The 15,607-nt window shown below is 42.4% G+C and overlaps 1 protein-coding gene across 2 annotated transcripts in view; it reads left to right on the top strand.

Moving 5' to 3' along the window:
• LOC115459244 (endoplasmic reticulum-Golgi intermediate compartment protein 3) overlaps positions 1–15,607 on the top strand; it is a 48,471-nt gene that overhangs the window by 16,227 nt on the left and 16,637 nt on the right. The window contains exons 3-8 of one of the 2 annotated variants that reach the window (XM_030189102.1): positions 424–511; positions 4,209–4,328; positions 7,683–7,776; positions 8,720–8,885; positions 9,631–9,688; positions 13,206–13,220. In XM_030189102.1, the coding sequence (XP_030044962.1) occupies positions 424–511; positions 4,209–4,328; positions 7,683–7,776; positions 8,720–8,885; positions 9,631–9,688; positions 13,206–13,220 (541 nt within the window). The remainder of the gene's footprint in view (positions 1–423; positions 512–4,208; positions 4,329–7,682; positions 7,777–8,719; positions 8,886–9,630; positions 9,689–13,205; positions 13,221–15,607) is intronic. The other variant, XM_030189103.1, reaches the window with a different exon arrangement.

Genomic DNA, 15,607 nt, shown 5'->3' with positions numbered 1-15,607 from the left:
GTCCCCTCCCCCCTCGGAGTCGAGTCCTTCAGTGTTAAGTTTCCTGCTGTGTTTGTGTTACAGAGAGAGCGAGGGCGGGGCAGACACTCATGGGGAAACAGGATATCTCTCCCCCTTCACACTTCCGGCTGGAGGCTTCATTTAGAACGTTGGTAGTGCCTTTTATATATAGAGATATGATCCCGTGGAGGATGGGTAGCCAATGTGCCATCTTAAGTAAAGGGGGTCAGTTGATCGAATGTGATAGCTGTATTTTGGATAAGTTGCAATTCATTACAGTAGTCAAGTGAGTGTCCTCATTGTTTTTCAGGTGTTCTATAGTTTGGTATTCTGGGACAGTAGACTTTACTTTCTCTTCATTATTAGCACTTCTTGGGCTAACCCTAACCTCATCTCTTTTTTTTTTTTTTTTGTCCCCCTTAGGTACATCCTGAGTTGTTTGTTGATAAATCAAGAGGAGCTAAACTGAAGATCAACATCGATGTGGTCTTCCCTCATATGCCCTGTGCCTGTGAGTCCGCTCTCAGGATATATTTTATTGCTTAAAGTACGTGGGACAGTTCCACTAACAGTTTAGCAGCAATTACCGTATATTCTTGACTGCAAGTTGATCCCAGGCATAAGTCAAGGGCTGTTTTAGACATAATAGTAATCAAAAATTCTTTCACCCTTGCATAAGTTTCGGCTGCCCTCCAGCCCTCACCTAGGCCAGCACCTCTCTGTCCCTCCTTTGCCACCTCCGAGGTCCAAAATTGCTCCCTTCCTTCCGTCAGTTCATAGGATCAGTGTCAGAGGTAGCTGCAGCACTCTCTTTGATTTCTCCCGAGGGGGCAGGGTGAATCGGAGAGAGTGGTTCAGGCAGGCTGCAATCAGCCTAGGAAGATCGCTGCACTAAGTCCCTAGTGCTCAGAGCTTGGATATTGAGAGGTTAGTGTTGGCTTTTCTGGATTAGGAGTAGGGTGTTGTTTTGGCAGGTGCCTGAGGAATTGCGTTTGGAGACTTCTTTGAAACTTATTTTTCATTGAATGGTTGACTGTTTGGTCTAACAGTGGAGGTTCTCTTCTATCATTTTATGCTGTTCCTTTCTTATTTTAAAATTTTTATTGTAAACTATTAAACTTGTCTGACAGTGTTTCTCTTGGCTAGATGGATTCCTGAAGAGATTCCTCTAGGAAATTGTACAGCTTTACTGGTGTGACAGAAGGGCCATTGATACTTTCTTCTCCCATAGAAAAACTGCTTGAATACCTTCCACATCTCTATTAGGGGACACCTTAATGCAATTGGCGCTTATCATCATTATGTAGGTTTTAGGTTAGGTTAAGGTTTTATTTACTTATATCTAAGCTTAAATACATAGATTAAAAAGAAATCTAAAAACAGCTCGGTAAAGTATCCTAAATCAACCATTCATGTCAACTATAATAGTTTCTATCTGCTGTATTGTAGTTACATAGTAACATACATAGTAGATGACGGCAGAAAAAGACCTGTACAGTCCATCCAGTCTGCCCAACATGATAAATTCATATGTACTACTTTTTGTGTATACCTTACCTTGATTTATACCTGTCCTTTTCAGGGCACAGACCGTGTAAGTCTACCCAGCACTATCCCCACCTCCCGCCACCGGCTGTACCACCCAATCTCGGCTAAGCTCCTTAGGATCCATTCCTTCTGAACAGGATTCTTTTATGTTTATCCCACGCGTGTTTGAATTCTGTTACCGTTTTCATTTCCACCACCTTCCGCGGGAGGGCATTCCAAGCATCCACTACTCTCTCCGTGAAAAAATACTTCCTGACATTTTTCTTGAGTCTGCCCCCCTTCAATCTCATTTCATGTCCTCTCGTTCTACTGCCTTCGCACCTCCAGAAAAGGTTCGTTTGCGGATTAATACTTTTCAAATATTTGAACGTCTGTATCATATCACCCCTGTTTCTCCTTTCTTCCAGAGTATACATGTTCAGGTCATCAAGTCTCTGCTCATACGTCTTGTAACGCAAATCCCTTACCATTCTCGTAGCTTTTCTTTGCACCGCTTCAATTCTTTTTACATCCATCGCAAGGTACGGCCTCCAAAACTGAACACAATACTCTAGGTGGGGCCTCACCAACGACTTATATAGGGGCATCAACACCTCCTTTCTTCTGCTGGTCACACCTCTCTCTATACAGCCTAACAACCTTCTAGATACGGCCACCGCCTTGTCACACTGTTTCGTCGCCTTCAGATCCTCAGATACTATCACCCCAAGATCCCTCTCCCCGTCCGTACCTATCAGATTCTCCCTGCCTAACACGTACGTCTCCCGAGGATTTCTATTCCCTAAGTGCGTCACTTTGCATAATTTTACCGTGTTCTATATCATGGCAACACTTCATATCCTTGTTCTTATCTTTTTCCCAGTCATACCTGTTGTCCCATATCTGTACAGCCTTTATTTTTTGATTTATATTGAGCTTGCTTCTGTTGAAGCTTCCTGTCAAGCTGGCTGCAGTGTGGTGGGATCTCAGTGCTGTACTTTCCCAAATGATGAAACCTCCATTTGAGTGTTTTAAAATTTTTTTTTAACATTTTTGGTGGTGGTGACTTCAGCTCACAGAGTAAGCGAGCACCCGGCTCTAGTAACTTCTCCAATGGAGTAGTTCTGTGCCCCATCCTAAATTCCTTCCCAAGGTAGCGTCAGAGTTCCACCTTAAATCAGTCAATAGTTCTGCCAATATTTTCTCCCGGACTTCATGGCCACAAAGGTGAAGGTGCACTGCACACTTTGGATTACAGGAGAGTCTTTGCCTTCTATCTGGAATGAACTAAAGCCAACAGAACGCCCACTTGGCTTTTTGTTTCTTTTGACCCTGCAAGGGTGGGGGCTTCCATTTACAAACATTCACTTTCCAGGTAGCTGGCATATTGCATTTTCTTCTCTTATGCCTACACAAGCAGAGCCTTGGAGGGTCACGTCATGGTTCACAATGTCAGAACTAAGGTTGGCATCTAGGTATTTGTAGGGCTGCAACATGAACTTGTGTTCACACGTTCACCTTACACTGTTGGCTAGAAGAGGACTTCCTGATGTGACAGTGGGTTTGACCAGAGTCTGCTGGAATTTGTGGATTATAATCCAGCTCTATCCCTCTGAGCCCATTTCTTTCAGTTCCAGGCTGCCTTGGGGTTGGGAGGGAAAGTGACATGAAAACATAAGTCTTTTTGCCACCAAAAAACAGATTGGGCCGATTGTGTTATTTCCCTGTTTTTCTGTTAAAGGCAGCCTGCAGCTGGGGAATCCCATGTATGAAGATTTCTGTAGCATGCTTGTCCTCTGGGTGATAGGTGCCCAGATGACCCAGTGCCCAGAAGCTTATAATCCCTGTAGTAAGTAGCTGGGGGCATAGTTACTCTGGTTTGTGACAGTGAACTAAAGGGTTTTATTTGAGGGTGACTGTTTCTTCCAGGGCTAGCTCTTCTGCACTATGGTCAGGGGGTTGCAGACTTTGTTGGGAGTTACTTGATTTGTTAAGAACAGAGGATTGGATGCGAGGGTTTTAGTTTTTTGATTTGGGATGGAGACCTTATTGGTGTATTGGTGGCAGATATAAGGTTATATCAGAGGATAAAAGAAGGAGCCATGTTGGTTGGAAGAAAGTGTGTCCATTTGTGGAGAACAGAAAGATCTAGACATAACAGTGGCTGATGTACAGCAGACTCTAATGTTGGTTTTCTCGTTATTAGTTAGAAATAGGAGCTTGATTCTGTCTTTTAGTAACTGGGACACTGGATTTTGTTCCTTCTCAATAACTAACTTCTGTTCACGTTCTGTAGACCCACATGCTCTCTCTGTCCTATCTGCAATGGAGCAACCTGCTGTGAATCATATCAAAAATGCCATAAGATGTTATTTTACTAATACAGTGAAGCCATAGTGTGATGGTGTTTGTTGCTTACCTGTGAACAGGCAAGACATAGGTTAGTTGGGAATAATTTAAAAAAATGTAAACTGCTTTGCATACAGAAGTATTTTTTAATAGATTATGTTCAAGAAGAGAAGCAGCAAGTGTTGCTTGTTTTGTGATACCATTTTGCAGTCTTGGTGAGGGCCTCCAGAGATGCAGGTCCCATATTAGAGCAGATGCTCACCTGCGGGACTTGAGTTGTGGTTCCAAGATGTTTTCTTTGCTAAATATCTGTTTTGTTTGATTCATTGAAGACCTGAGCATTGATGCAATGGATGTAGCAGGAGAGCAGCAGCTGGATGTGGAGCACAACCTTTTCAAACAGCGACTGGACATGGAAGGCAAGCCTGTCACTTCAGAGGCAGAAAAACATGGTACAGTTCTTCAGTGCTTTAGGATACAGCTGATAGCTGATAGCAAGGTCCTCTGTTCTATGATATTTTTTTTGCTGTGTGAAGTCTGAGGCAGGAGCATTTTTAAATTACAATACTAAAGTGTTTTGATGAGATGTTTAGTCTGTGCAATGAGTGTAACAATGAATGTGTTAATAGTGATTTAAAAAAAAATCCGTAGGTCCAAACCTCAACTAAGAATTAAAACCCCTTCCTTGGTTGTGTGTGTGTTTACATAGATATCATGACTTGTGCTTTTCAACCCTCTTTTCAGTATTAACAGCCTAGTGTAACACCATCTCGATCCATGGCCATTATTCCTGCTCTTCATCTCAAAATTCGGTAGTCTTTCTGCTTTCTACTTTGGACTGAACCACAAGGGACTTGTCTCCTTCCTCGCTCTGTTTGGTGTTCTATCAAAATTCCCTAGAAGTCTGGTATTTTTTTTCCATTGGATTCCTCCTTTTTAAGCAAAAAAAATTACTCTACAGAAATTTCCTTCTGAACATCTGGAGTGGTTCGAGTACCAGTCTTGACATCCAGAGGTGCCTGGTTCAAATCCTACTGCTGCTCTTGTGCAACTCATGTAACCCTCCATTGCCTGAGGTACAAACGTAATTGGGAGCCCTCCAAGGGCAGGGAAATACCTTCATATAACTCACCTTGAGCTACTGCTAAAAAAAGGTACGAGCAAAATCCAAATAAATAAATAGAAAATCTCTTACCCGAAATTTGTTTAGCAGGTAGCAAGAGTGTCTCCCTGTTACAGTAGAAAGCAGAACTACAATCTGATGTCTTTGGGTTTTTAGAATTCAGATGGGCCCCAAAAGCTGCCATAGCCCATGGCCTCCTCTGAGAGCAACACCTTTGTATGTGGCTGTCCCCCACTAACCATTCAGCCTGTATCAGAAAAGATGGACTAAACCAGCACCCTGGAATGCTTCTCTGTCTCTGCATTGTAGCTCTTCAGCTACCATTTTCTAGAGGGTCCAGGGTTTCTTATCCAGACTGTCTTCAGATTCACACTCTGAACTAGCAACTATCCTGCCCAAAGCACAGCCTGTAACTTATTCCATGGCTGCGTGCAGCTGACCCCTGTGAAGACAGTCATACAAGGGTAACGGATGATTCCTATAATGAAGGCTCTGTTAGGTACATCAGTAATGCCACACTGGGAAAGACCAAGGGTCCATCGAGCCCAGCATCCTGTCCACCACAGCGGCCAATCCAGGTGACAAAGGAGGTCATAGATCTCATAAAAGATCTCACTGCTCTATGTTAAAACTCTTCTCAACTGTGCTGCTACCATCTGCATCATCTTCGAGAGGATCCATGCACCCCAATACTGCAGACATTTCTGCCACTAGAGAAGAATCTGCTTGTCTGACATTGCTGTCTGGATGTTCCACCATCTGAAACCTAATATGGCCGAGATAGAGCTTCTTATTTCTCCTCTAAACCTATTATCTTTTTCTGTTTCTGTGGATAACTGTCTTCCTCTCAGTCTCCTTATTTCATAATCTAGGGGTCATCTTTGGTTCCTCACTTTCTCTGCATATATCAAACTTGCTGCTAAATCTTGCTTTGTTTTTTCTTTTTCTATAACTTCACCCAAATCCACCCCTTCCTTTCTGAACACACTACTGAAAGTGTTACCCACACTCGTCACCTCCTGTGTAGACTACTGTAAACTGCTCCTCATGGGTCTCCCAGTGAACCATCTCGTTCCATTTCAGTCTACTCAGAATTCAGTTGCATGACTTCTGTTCTGTCAGGGTTGTTGCACTCGCATAACCCCGCTTCTCAAGTTACTTCATTGGCTCCTTGTCCACTTCTGCGTATAGTTCAAGTGCACGTAGTGAAGGTTGTCATTACCTTTCCTCTCATCTCTTTGTATACTCTTCGTTGGAATCTCAGCTTGTTGATAAAGTTACTTATCTATGCCTTTCTCTTCCACTTCCAACTCCAGACTCCGTTCTTTCCACTTTCTATGCCGTTTGCCTGGAATAAGCTTCCCAATCATTGTATCATGCTCCTCATCTGGCCCTATTGAAATGCAGCCTAAAAGCTCACGTTCTTGAGGCTGTTTTTAAATTGTAACCATTTGTGGTATAAAATTAACATTTAATAAACAAAAAGATGTCTGTGTTTTTTTTTAATTGATTTAACTAATATCTATGTAAAAATCTTTCATTGGCTTCCATGAATAAAAAAAGATTCTAGGATGGCCTTTCACGTGAAAAGACTGGACAAGCTTGCATTAGCGTTGTGTACTCCTGAAGGACAGTGGTATTCCTGGAGTACTGCTCAGGAGGGGCATTACGCATATATTCATTACAGTTAGAAAATCAGAGAGCAGCACTGCTGTTCCCCAGTATCTCTCCACACTACACCCCTTCCCGTGCACTCCGCTCCATGGATAAATCCTTCTTATCTGTTCCCTTTTCCACTACTGCCAACTCCAGACTTCGTGCCTTCTGTCTCGCTGCACCCTACGCCTGGAATAAACTTCCTGAGCCCCTACGTCTTGCCCCATCCTTGGCCACCTTTAAATCTAGACTGAAAGCCCACCTCTTTAACATTGCTTTTGACTCGTAACCACTTGTAACCACTTGCCTCCACCTACCCTCCTCTGTTCCCGTACACATTAATTGATTTGATTTGCTTACTTTATTTTTTGTCTATTAGATTGTAAGCTCTTTGAGCAGGGACTGTCTTTCTTCTATGTTTGTGCAGCGCTGCGTATGCCTTGTAGCGCTATAGAAATGCTAAATAGTAGTAGTAGTAGTCTCTTGTAACCAGAGCTAATATTGTGATGTCATAATGCCTCAGGCCACCAATAAGAGCCAACCTCATCAGTGATGTCACAATGGCTTGATTGTCCTATACTTGGCTCACTTTTATTACATAGCTCTTTGAGCAGGGACTGTCTTTCTTCTATGTTTGTGCAGCGCTGCGTACGCCTTGTAGCGCTATAGAAATGCTAAATAGTAGTAGTAGTAGCAGCAGAAGATTCTTGCTATGGTTTTTCCCAGCCTGGCTTGTTTCTCTATGTTGCAGTTTTTAGTCCAGTTAGAAGTTGTCCCCCGGGTCTTTCATTACCATATATTGTGATGAGGGAGTTGGGTTGGTGGGGTTGAGGCTGAAGCATTACAAAACTTTATTCACAACCAACAAAGGGTTATCTCTTGGCTTGGGAGTGACATAAAAATTCTATATGTTTTTTGATGTCCCATATGGACTGACACTTAATTTTTTCTTTGTTGACCTGTATATACAGCTTTTTGGAGTGTTTCTCCCCTCTGTGATTTGCACTCTGTCTCTTTACTATTTTAGATCTGGGAAAAGAAGAAGAGAAGGTGTTTGATATGAGCTCACTGGATCCCAACCGCTGTGAGAGCTGCTTTGGAGCAGAATCTGAGGATTTCAAGTATGTCACCTACAGGATCTAGTCATAACAAGATATTGTAGAAATGCTGTGTCCAGGGGTGGAGTTTATTTTATAGTTATTAGGAGTTTAGATAAACCTCACAACCCCTGAAACGTCGTATGGTTGCCTCTTAGCTTTGGCTTATTTGCTGTGATGAAATGCCGAAATGTTTGTTAGCAGATATATTTGGATTGTTGGCTCTTTTCTGTATTATTTTTCTTACGTATGCTGGTGATGATGCATTGGACTTGGTTTTATTTATCATTATTAGGATTTATTTACTGCCTTTTTGAAGAAATTCACCCAATCAAGAATAACCTGGAGATAGGCAATACGCAATTAAGGCAGTAAAAAAAACATTCAAGTAACAGTGCACGCTATAATTACTTCCAGTATCAACACAACACACATTAAAACATCTTAATAGATGGCACAGGGGATAAGCAGAGTTGGATGTATAGATAGATAAGATTGAGTAACAGGACTTGAAGAAATTGCACAGGGAGTCATACCAGATACGTGTCATAAGCAAGGCCTGTGGCAGTAAGTGAAGCCAATGTTGGTCCTTGTGTGTGTCTTCTTCTGGTTAGTTGAAAGAAGAGCTGGGCTTTCACCTGCTTCCTTAAGTACAGATAGTTGGTGGACTTCACGTCGTGTGACTTTCTTTGGAGAACACGTGGTTAGAGCGAACTCCTTGCGAGGACCTTAGCAGCCTTGTAGGTGTACAGAGGGTGTTTTTCAAGTACTTTGAGTCCCAAAAGGGTTCTTGTAGTGGGAGCTGAAAATCGAAGAATTGCTTCCCTGAAGCCAAGTAATCATACCAGGTTTAACTATGCTTCGTACTTTCTGCTGCTTTTGCTCATCCTGACAGACCATGTTTTCCACAAATATTGGCCTTTATTTTCTGTGAAGGATTTGCTCTTGTGTTTTGCTTTTTCTACAGGTGTTGTAACACATGTGAAGATGTCAGGGAAGCTTACAGGAGGAGAGGCTGGGCTTTCAAGAACCCAGACTCCATTGAACAGTGTAAAAGAGAGGGATTTAGTCAGAAAATGCAGGAACAGAAAAACGAAGGCTGCAAAGTGTATGGCTTTCTGGAAGTCAACAAGGTAAATTTACGAGACAATGAAAGTATAATCCAGAGGAATAGCAGCTGCTAATATATGTATTTGCATTGCATCTGCTCAAAAGCTGGGCACATCCTTAAACGTAATGTTGGAAAGCAAAAATCCTCAAGAACATTTTGCACACTTTTTCTGTAGGATTATTTCCCTTCTGGAAGTTGCAGGTAGTTTAACATGCTAGTTTTTAGAATAAGAACAAATGAACTTGCAGATATTCTGTACTTTTTGCATGGTTCTTGATTCTGGTCTCAAGATCCTACATTTTATAGATCTCTGTTCCATTATATCGGCCTGGTCTGTCCCTTCAATGAAAGGCTGTACAAATTCACTCCGCTGGTTCTGTTTTCTTCATGCAGGGCTCAGTATGACCCAGGAGTTCTCCATCCAGTCCTCTGGACACAACCAGTCAGTTGGATTTTCAGGGTCTCCACAATGGAGAGAAATTTGCATACCCTGGAGGCAGTGCATGCACATCTGTCTCATGCATAATCATTGTGGATATCCTGAAAACTTGACTGGTTGAGTGTGTCCTGAGGACTGGATTGAGAACCTCTGGTATAGCCTAAAACAGGGCAATTGGAAGTGTCCAAAGCTTTCACAATAAAAATGTTGTGCAGAGTGATAAAGCACTTTGCAAATAGCATGGATTTTATTTTTTGAGCATGGAATGGTAAGTTTGGTAGAAAGTAATGGAGACAAATAACATCTGTTATCTACATATTTTCTGCAGGTAGCTGGAAATTTTCATTTTGCTCCTGGGAAAAGTTTTCAGCAGTCCCATGTCCATGGTATGTTTGTCTAAGCACTGAATTATAATTTTTGAGATTCTTATCACAAATATTTCATGCTTCATAGAAGCTTTCGATGAGAGACCCATATTCTTGCCATTACACATACTGAGAACATAGCAGATGAATTTAATTTTTGTTTGATATATTACCTGATGTGTATCTGTAGAACTTCTCTTTTGAGTGGTGGTTGTATAGCACAGGACTCAACAATCCCAGGGGGTCAGGTCACTATGGCGACTAGGAATATGCCTCTGCTACCTGGGATTTAAACCTTTGCTAATAATTTTAGCTTTCAGGCTGAGGTACAGGTATTGGTGACCCCAGCTCTGGATTATTGGCTTCCCAGATTGCGTTTTATGGCCTTAATAGCTGGCAAGGTCAAAAGTCACGGAAAGGTCCAGTGATATCAGAAGAACCAATTTTAAATTTGTCTAAATGGGTGTGAATAAGAGTAGCGATACCCAGCAAAGCTATTTCTGAATTTTGATATCGTCGGAGACCAGTCTGATTCGGGTGCAAGACATTTAATATTGACTATAAATTCTGAAAGTTGAGAAAAAAAACAATTTCTATGATTTTTGAAAGAAAAAGTAGGTTTACGATCTTGCGATAATTGGTAGGGTCTAAAGATGATCCTTTTTGATCTTTGAGTTTTGGACATATTATTGTGAATTTCAGGTCCTTTGGCACTTGTCCCAATTTTCGGAAGCCACTTATGATAGAATAAAGAAATCGTAGAAATGTGGGCAAAAATTCCTTAAGCAAAATTGAAGGGTGGAGATCTGTTTGGGCTGTAGTAACACACATAGTAGTAAGAATTCTTTTAAGATCAGATATTGTAGTACTACATAGAACTGAAGCGGTTGTAGAACTAGGAATAGGGTTTCTTGGCTTATAATAATAATTCTGAGTTTTATGATTTGTACTTTTTTTTATTGTTTTTAAAAATAATGATGTATGTGTGATTTTACAGTGTTTTTCTTAAGGATGTATCTCTTAATGTTTTTGTTACCAATGTAGATTCTTGAGCTTGGTGGAACATATACACAATAAATGAAATAAAGCTAAATCTCTATCCGATTCTGCCTGGAAGGCAGGTCTGTATTTCACACCAGTGTAACTAGGTGCTCCATTCCCTCTTTTCCAGATTAACCCTCTGTGCCGCCTCCATATCTAGGAAGCCCTGTGTTTCTGTTGCTTTAATAAGTTTTATATATAACGCCGCCCTCTTTCTTCCTTACTCTGTCCTTGTTACCCAGTCATGGTTCTCCTTGAAATACATCCCTGAGACTGCATTTAAATCCAAGTTGGCTTTTTCCATTAAAGTCTCTAGATCCAGAGCCTTATATCCCATACACAGCTTTCTAGAAGTTGTCCTTTTTCCCATTTCTATAGAGGTCATTTATTTCCCTGAGAGCTTTTACTTACCTGGGGGCTTTGTTCACCCATCTCTGATTATGATAGTCTAAAGTCTGCTGCAGAAGACATTTTGCACCTTCTTTGAAAGCTGGATGCCATCTTTACTCAGTAGTCCTCGGAAAATCAGCCTGTGGTCCAGGAAGCCAACATGCTTTGACGCCGTGCATTCATCTCCAGGATGCCCAGTTTTCTGTCTCAGCCTTTACTTTCAATAGGAAGGATTAAGGAGAAGACCAACTGCAGACCTGCCTGTTTCAACCTCTCTCCAAGACCCATGAAGTAGCTTTTGATAAGTTTGGAGGAATACCTAGCAGTGTCATTTATGCCAACACAGATGAGCAACATCAGATAGTAGTCAGTAGGCTTGATGAGTTTTGGCACTCTTTCCATAATGCCTCATATCTTAGCATCAGGCAGACAGCACACTTCCCAGGCTATCTGGTTGGCTAATGGATGCCTGTGTATCCCTTAGAAGTGAGTTGCCAGTCACCATTACCCTTCTCTTCCTGATGAACAGCGAACCTATGTTGTGTGTTTGAGTTCTGGTTCCTCTTGTTTCTGGGATGTGCTTGCTTCCTACACTTCTAGGTTTGTATACTGGATCTTCAATACAAGGGAAGGTAGAATTGAGGTGTTTATGCAGATGTCCAGCTGTCCTCTTAAAGTAAGTTTTGTCTTCCTTTCTGCTGCAAATCCTTGAAGTCTCAAGATATATTTCTTCAATGTACTCTCATCACAGATGTCATCTCCTAGTATTGCAGAAAGGAGTGCAAAGATGCCAAGGGAGGCCCATCCCAGGGCCAATGAGTGAAGTTTTTCTCGCAGGTCCCAGCCATGTCTAAAACTGGCAGATGCACATTCCAAAAACTGACATTTTCCAATCTATAGAAAATTATAAAATTTTCTTCTACTTTTGTTGTCTGGTAATTTTATTTTTCTTATTGTGTTGTACCTACTTTCTGGTTTCTTCTTTTTTGTCTTAACTGTCTTGCCAGAGTGTCCATTTGACACTTCTTTTCGCTCCATGTCCACCATCCATCTTTTCTCTGTGTCCCTATCTATCGCTCCTGTCTTCCTGCCATGTTGAGCATCTCCAATCTCTGTGTCCCTATTCCTCCCCTCCCCCCCACGTGCAAGCATGTTTCTTCCCTCCCTCTGACCCTCTCTGACCTTGTGTTAGAACCCCCAGGGGTCCTCTCACCCCCCTCATTGGATCTCTTATCCCTACTTGACCACCTGTCCAGCAGCTCTCTCTCCCTCCTTGCGCTCCCCCCCCTCGAGTGATGCTGCACCTCGTTCCCTCCTTGCCCCCCCCCCCCAAACATGTTGAACTGGTGGTCTAGGTAGGTTGGGTAGCAGCGATCCCCAGTTGCTGCTGCTCGTGCTGGTTCTGAGGCTTAAAATGGCAGCAGTGACATCTTGTGGTCGTCTCACGAGAATTCACAGCCACCATTCAGAACTGCCGAGCTGGCACAGGAAGCAGCGATTGGGGGATCGCTGCTGCCTGACCTAGCCTAGACCACCAGGGCATTGTTTGGGTAAGTCCGGGGACCCCAGTGCTTGAGAGAGGGGGTTTTGGCATGTGAGCTGGAGTCCAGGGCTGAATGCATGTTTCACACAGCAAATGCATGAGATTTGATATATTGGGAGTAGGCTAAGAAATTTGCAAAGAAAGGGATAAATAGTGACATCAAGGTCTACTAAGAAGGAACGAGGAATATGTTCAACAGACAGAAAAGATGTCACATGTAGGATGAAACTACAGACAGACATAAGGAGAGCTGCATTGATATGAGGGGAGGGGAAGAGTCTTGAAATAAAGATATGAGTGTCCTCAAGAGAGTGGTACAAACAGCAAAAGGAGAAAGTGAAGTATCTAGATTGACTGACTGTAGCCTGAAAGGAGCATCACCATTCAGATAATACAGCACATGCAGAGATAGCAGAAGGCAGTTTACCCACTTCGGGGGGAGGTCTTTCTATCTTCAGGGTACTAATGGTTCAGCTTTGGCGTTTTGTTTGTGTGTCTGCATGTAATCCTGAAATAGTAAAGTTTCTGTCTTACCCTTTCCTTGTTCTTCTTTTCTCTTTTCAGTACATGCCGTTGAGAGTAAGTGACAAAGATTTCTTTCACTTTTAAGTACTTTTCTTTATATTTGGGATGAGGAACCTGGGAAGTTGTGCTCTGACACCAGTCCATGTTGTATCATACACACATCTGTCTGTCTGCTGTTGGAGTATTTGCTTCCCCCTTTTCCAGTGAGATAAGACTTACGTAGTGGTGCTGTTCTCTGGTGATTACAATTACGATATAAAGATGGAAACATTTGAATTATCTATTTATCATTCTGGTTAAGGCCCTTTTTTTGTCACATGGGCTACTCCATAGAGGAAATTGGACTGCAGAGCTCTTTATAAGGTAATTGTATATTTTCTCCTCCCCAAATATTAATTTCACCCCGTATGTCAGGATGTATCGGAAATTCTCATGCTTGTCTCAGTACTTGCAATGTTCCAAAGATAACCACCACCTGCAGTTCATAAAGTGTAATTTGTAAAGGAAACATGTTGAGCTGTGCCTGGAAATTCTTTTTACATCGGGACAGAAACACTAATACAGTCGAGAGAGTTTCTGTAATTTTCAGCCATATTTTCTTGATCTCTGATTGCATTTGTTAGTGCTTGAGGATCTTCTCTTTCTTCTCATATGGTACTGACGCTTCTTTTAGTATTGCTGGTTTTCTTACATCAAGCTTTTTTTTTTTTATCTGTAGGAATCATAATGTCCCAGGTAATCGTAGCTTTTTCATTCTCCACAGTGCTTTGAAGGTCCTGATCCCAGTTACATACATTATATATACATTACATCCAGTACTGATGTATAAATTTAAGCGCTGTAAAACGTGTACTTCTGTTCTACCAGTGTTTTCTGTTCTGGCTGTGTACCATCTTGTCTGTGGTCCCCTATCCAGTGCTGCACATTTCCTTTTCCTTCTGTGGTGGTTTTGCTAAGCCTTTTCAGGTTGAAATGGTATTAGTGCATTAAGACACCATGACTTCCGAGCAAGGAGGGAGAAGAGCTTCCAAGGCCCCATAAAATACCAGTCTGATCTTTCCATGTATATTTACAGTATTTGAAAGCATTCTCTCATTACCAGAGAATTGTTCTTGAGGAGAAAGCCCTAACTGGAGCCATAGCATGCCTCGTATGGTCTCCTCCGGCACATAATACGAATGAATAATCACGTTGGGTTTCTTTTATTTATTTATTGGGATGTTTACATCACAGGAGAATGAAAATGCAGAAAAGGAGCATACGTTGCTGAAATTCCTTCGGAATAAAGAGAGTCCCAGAATATTGGCCAGGAAATTAAAATGTCCAAATTTGCTGGGGACATGTTTAAGTTTCCCCAGCTTCTCCGGTTATTAGGGAACTTTTTTTTAACGGGTCTTAGAAGACATGGAAAATGAGGCTCCTGTGTGGATAAAATTTGAGCTGGAGTGGTGTTGCCCTAAGCTGCTCCATTATCTGCAGTAGGTGGACCCCGGTGACATGGGATTATTATCTGCTGCTCAAGCCTTTCAAATTATAGAAGATTGTGTTCTGGTAAAGTGGAACAAACCACATTGTAACCAAGGAAAGATTAGTATTTAGAAAGTGTGACAAGATGTGTGAAGCCTGTTGAGTATAGTTCAGGCAGTGGTAAACCTCATTTCAGGATATCTAGGTATTGTTCAAAGGTGACATCATGGATCGCCGAGGATTTCCTAGTCCTTGATCTGATATCCTTCAGGCCTGTGGTTTAAATGGGTGTTCTAGGGTAGCTTGAGTATGGCAGCGATTTGATCATGTAAGAATTGTTCTGTTTCACGTTTGTCTTCTGTTTCGTTCATGGGGATTATCATTTCTTGGTGTAGGATGCTCCTTAGGTAGATTTCAGTAGTGGCAGTACAGGCCTAAAAGACTCTGTGGATCAGCAAAGTTGGGTCCGGCAAAGCAAGGTTTAGCAGTTAGCACTGCAGGACTAAAGACTGTCTACTCCTGCTGGAATTCTGCAGCCACACAAGATTCGCCATTTTCACTCAGAATCTGCACTCTGAGAAGAATGCGGGAATGGGATGCAGTAAAAGAAGGATACATGACTGGCTGGCTGCTTCCTCCCCTCCCCCCCCCCCCCCCCCCCCCCCCCCCAGGCTTACCTTAACACGCCCTGGTGGACTAGTGGCCTCTTCAGGGGCAGGAAAACCCCCCACTCTTTATTGCCCACTGCTGCTGCTCTCTGGCCAATGCCACTACTTCTTCAAAATGGCCATCGAGACTTCAAGCGGTAATCTCATGAGGCTGCCGTAGGAAGACTCGGTGGCCATTTGGAAAAAGTGGCAATACTGGGCCACAGCAGCTAGGAAAGAATGGGATTCTTTTCTGTCCCGAAGAGAGATTCCCGATGCAGCTCTCCTCATCATAACTCACTGGTGAGTGCGGGTGGATGCTGTGTG

The sequence above is a fragment of the Microcaecilia unicolor genome, unplaced genomic scaffold (genome assembly GCF_901765095.1).
Source record: "Microcaecilia unicolor unplaced genomic scaffold, aMicUni1.1, whole genome shotgun sequence".
NCBI lineage: Eukaryota > Metazoa > Chordata > Amphibia > Gymnophiona > Siphonopidae > Microcaecilia > Microcaecilia unicolor.
This window is presented reverse-complemented; position numbering and strand designations above follow the sequence as displayed.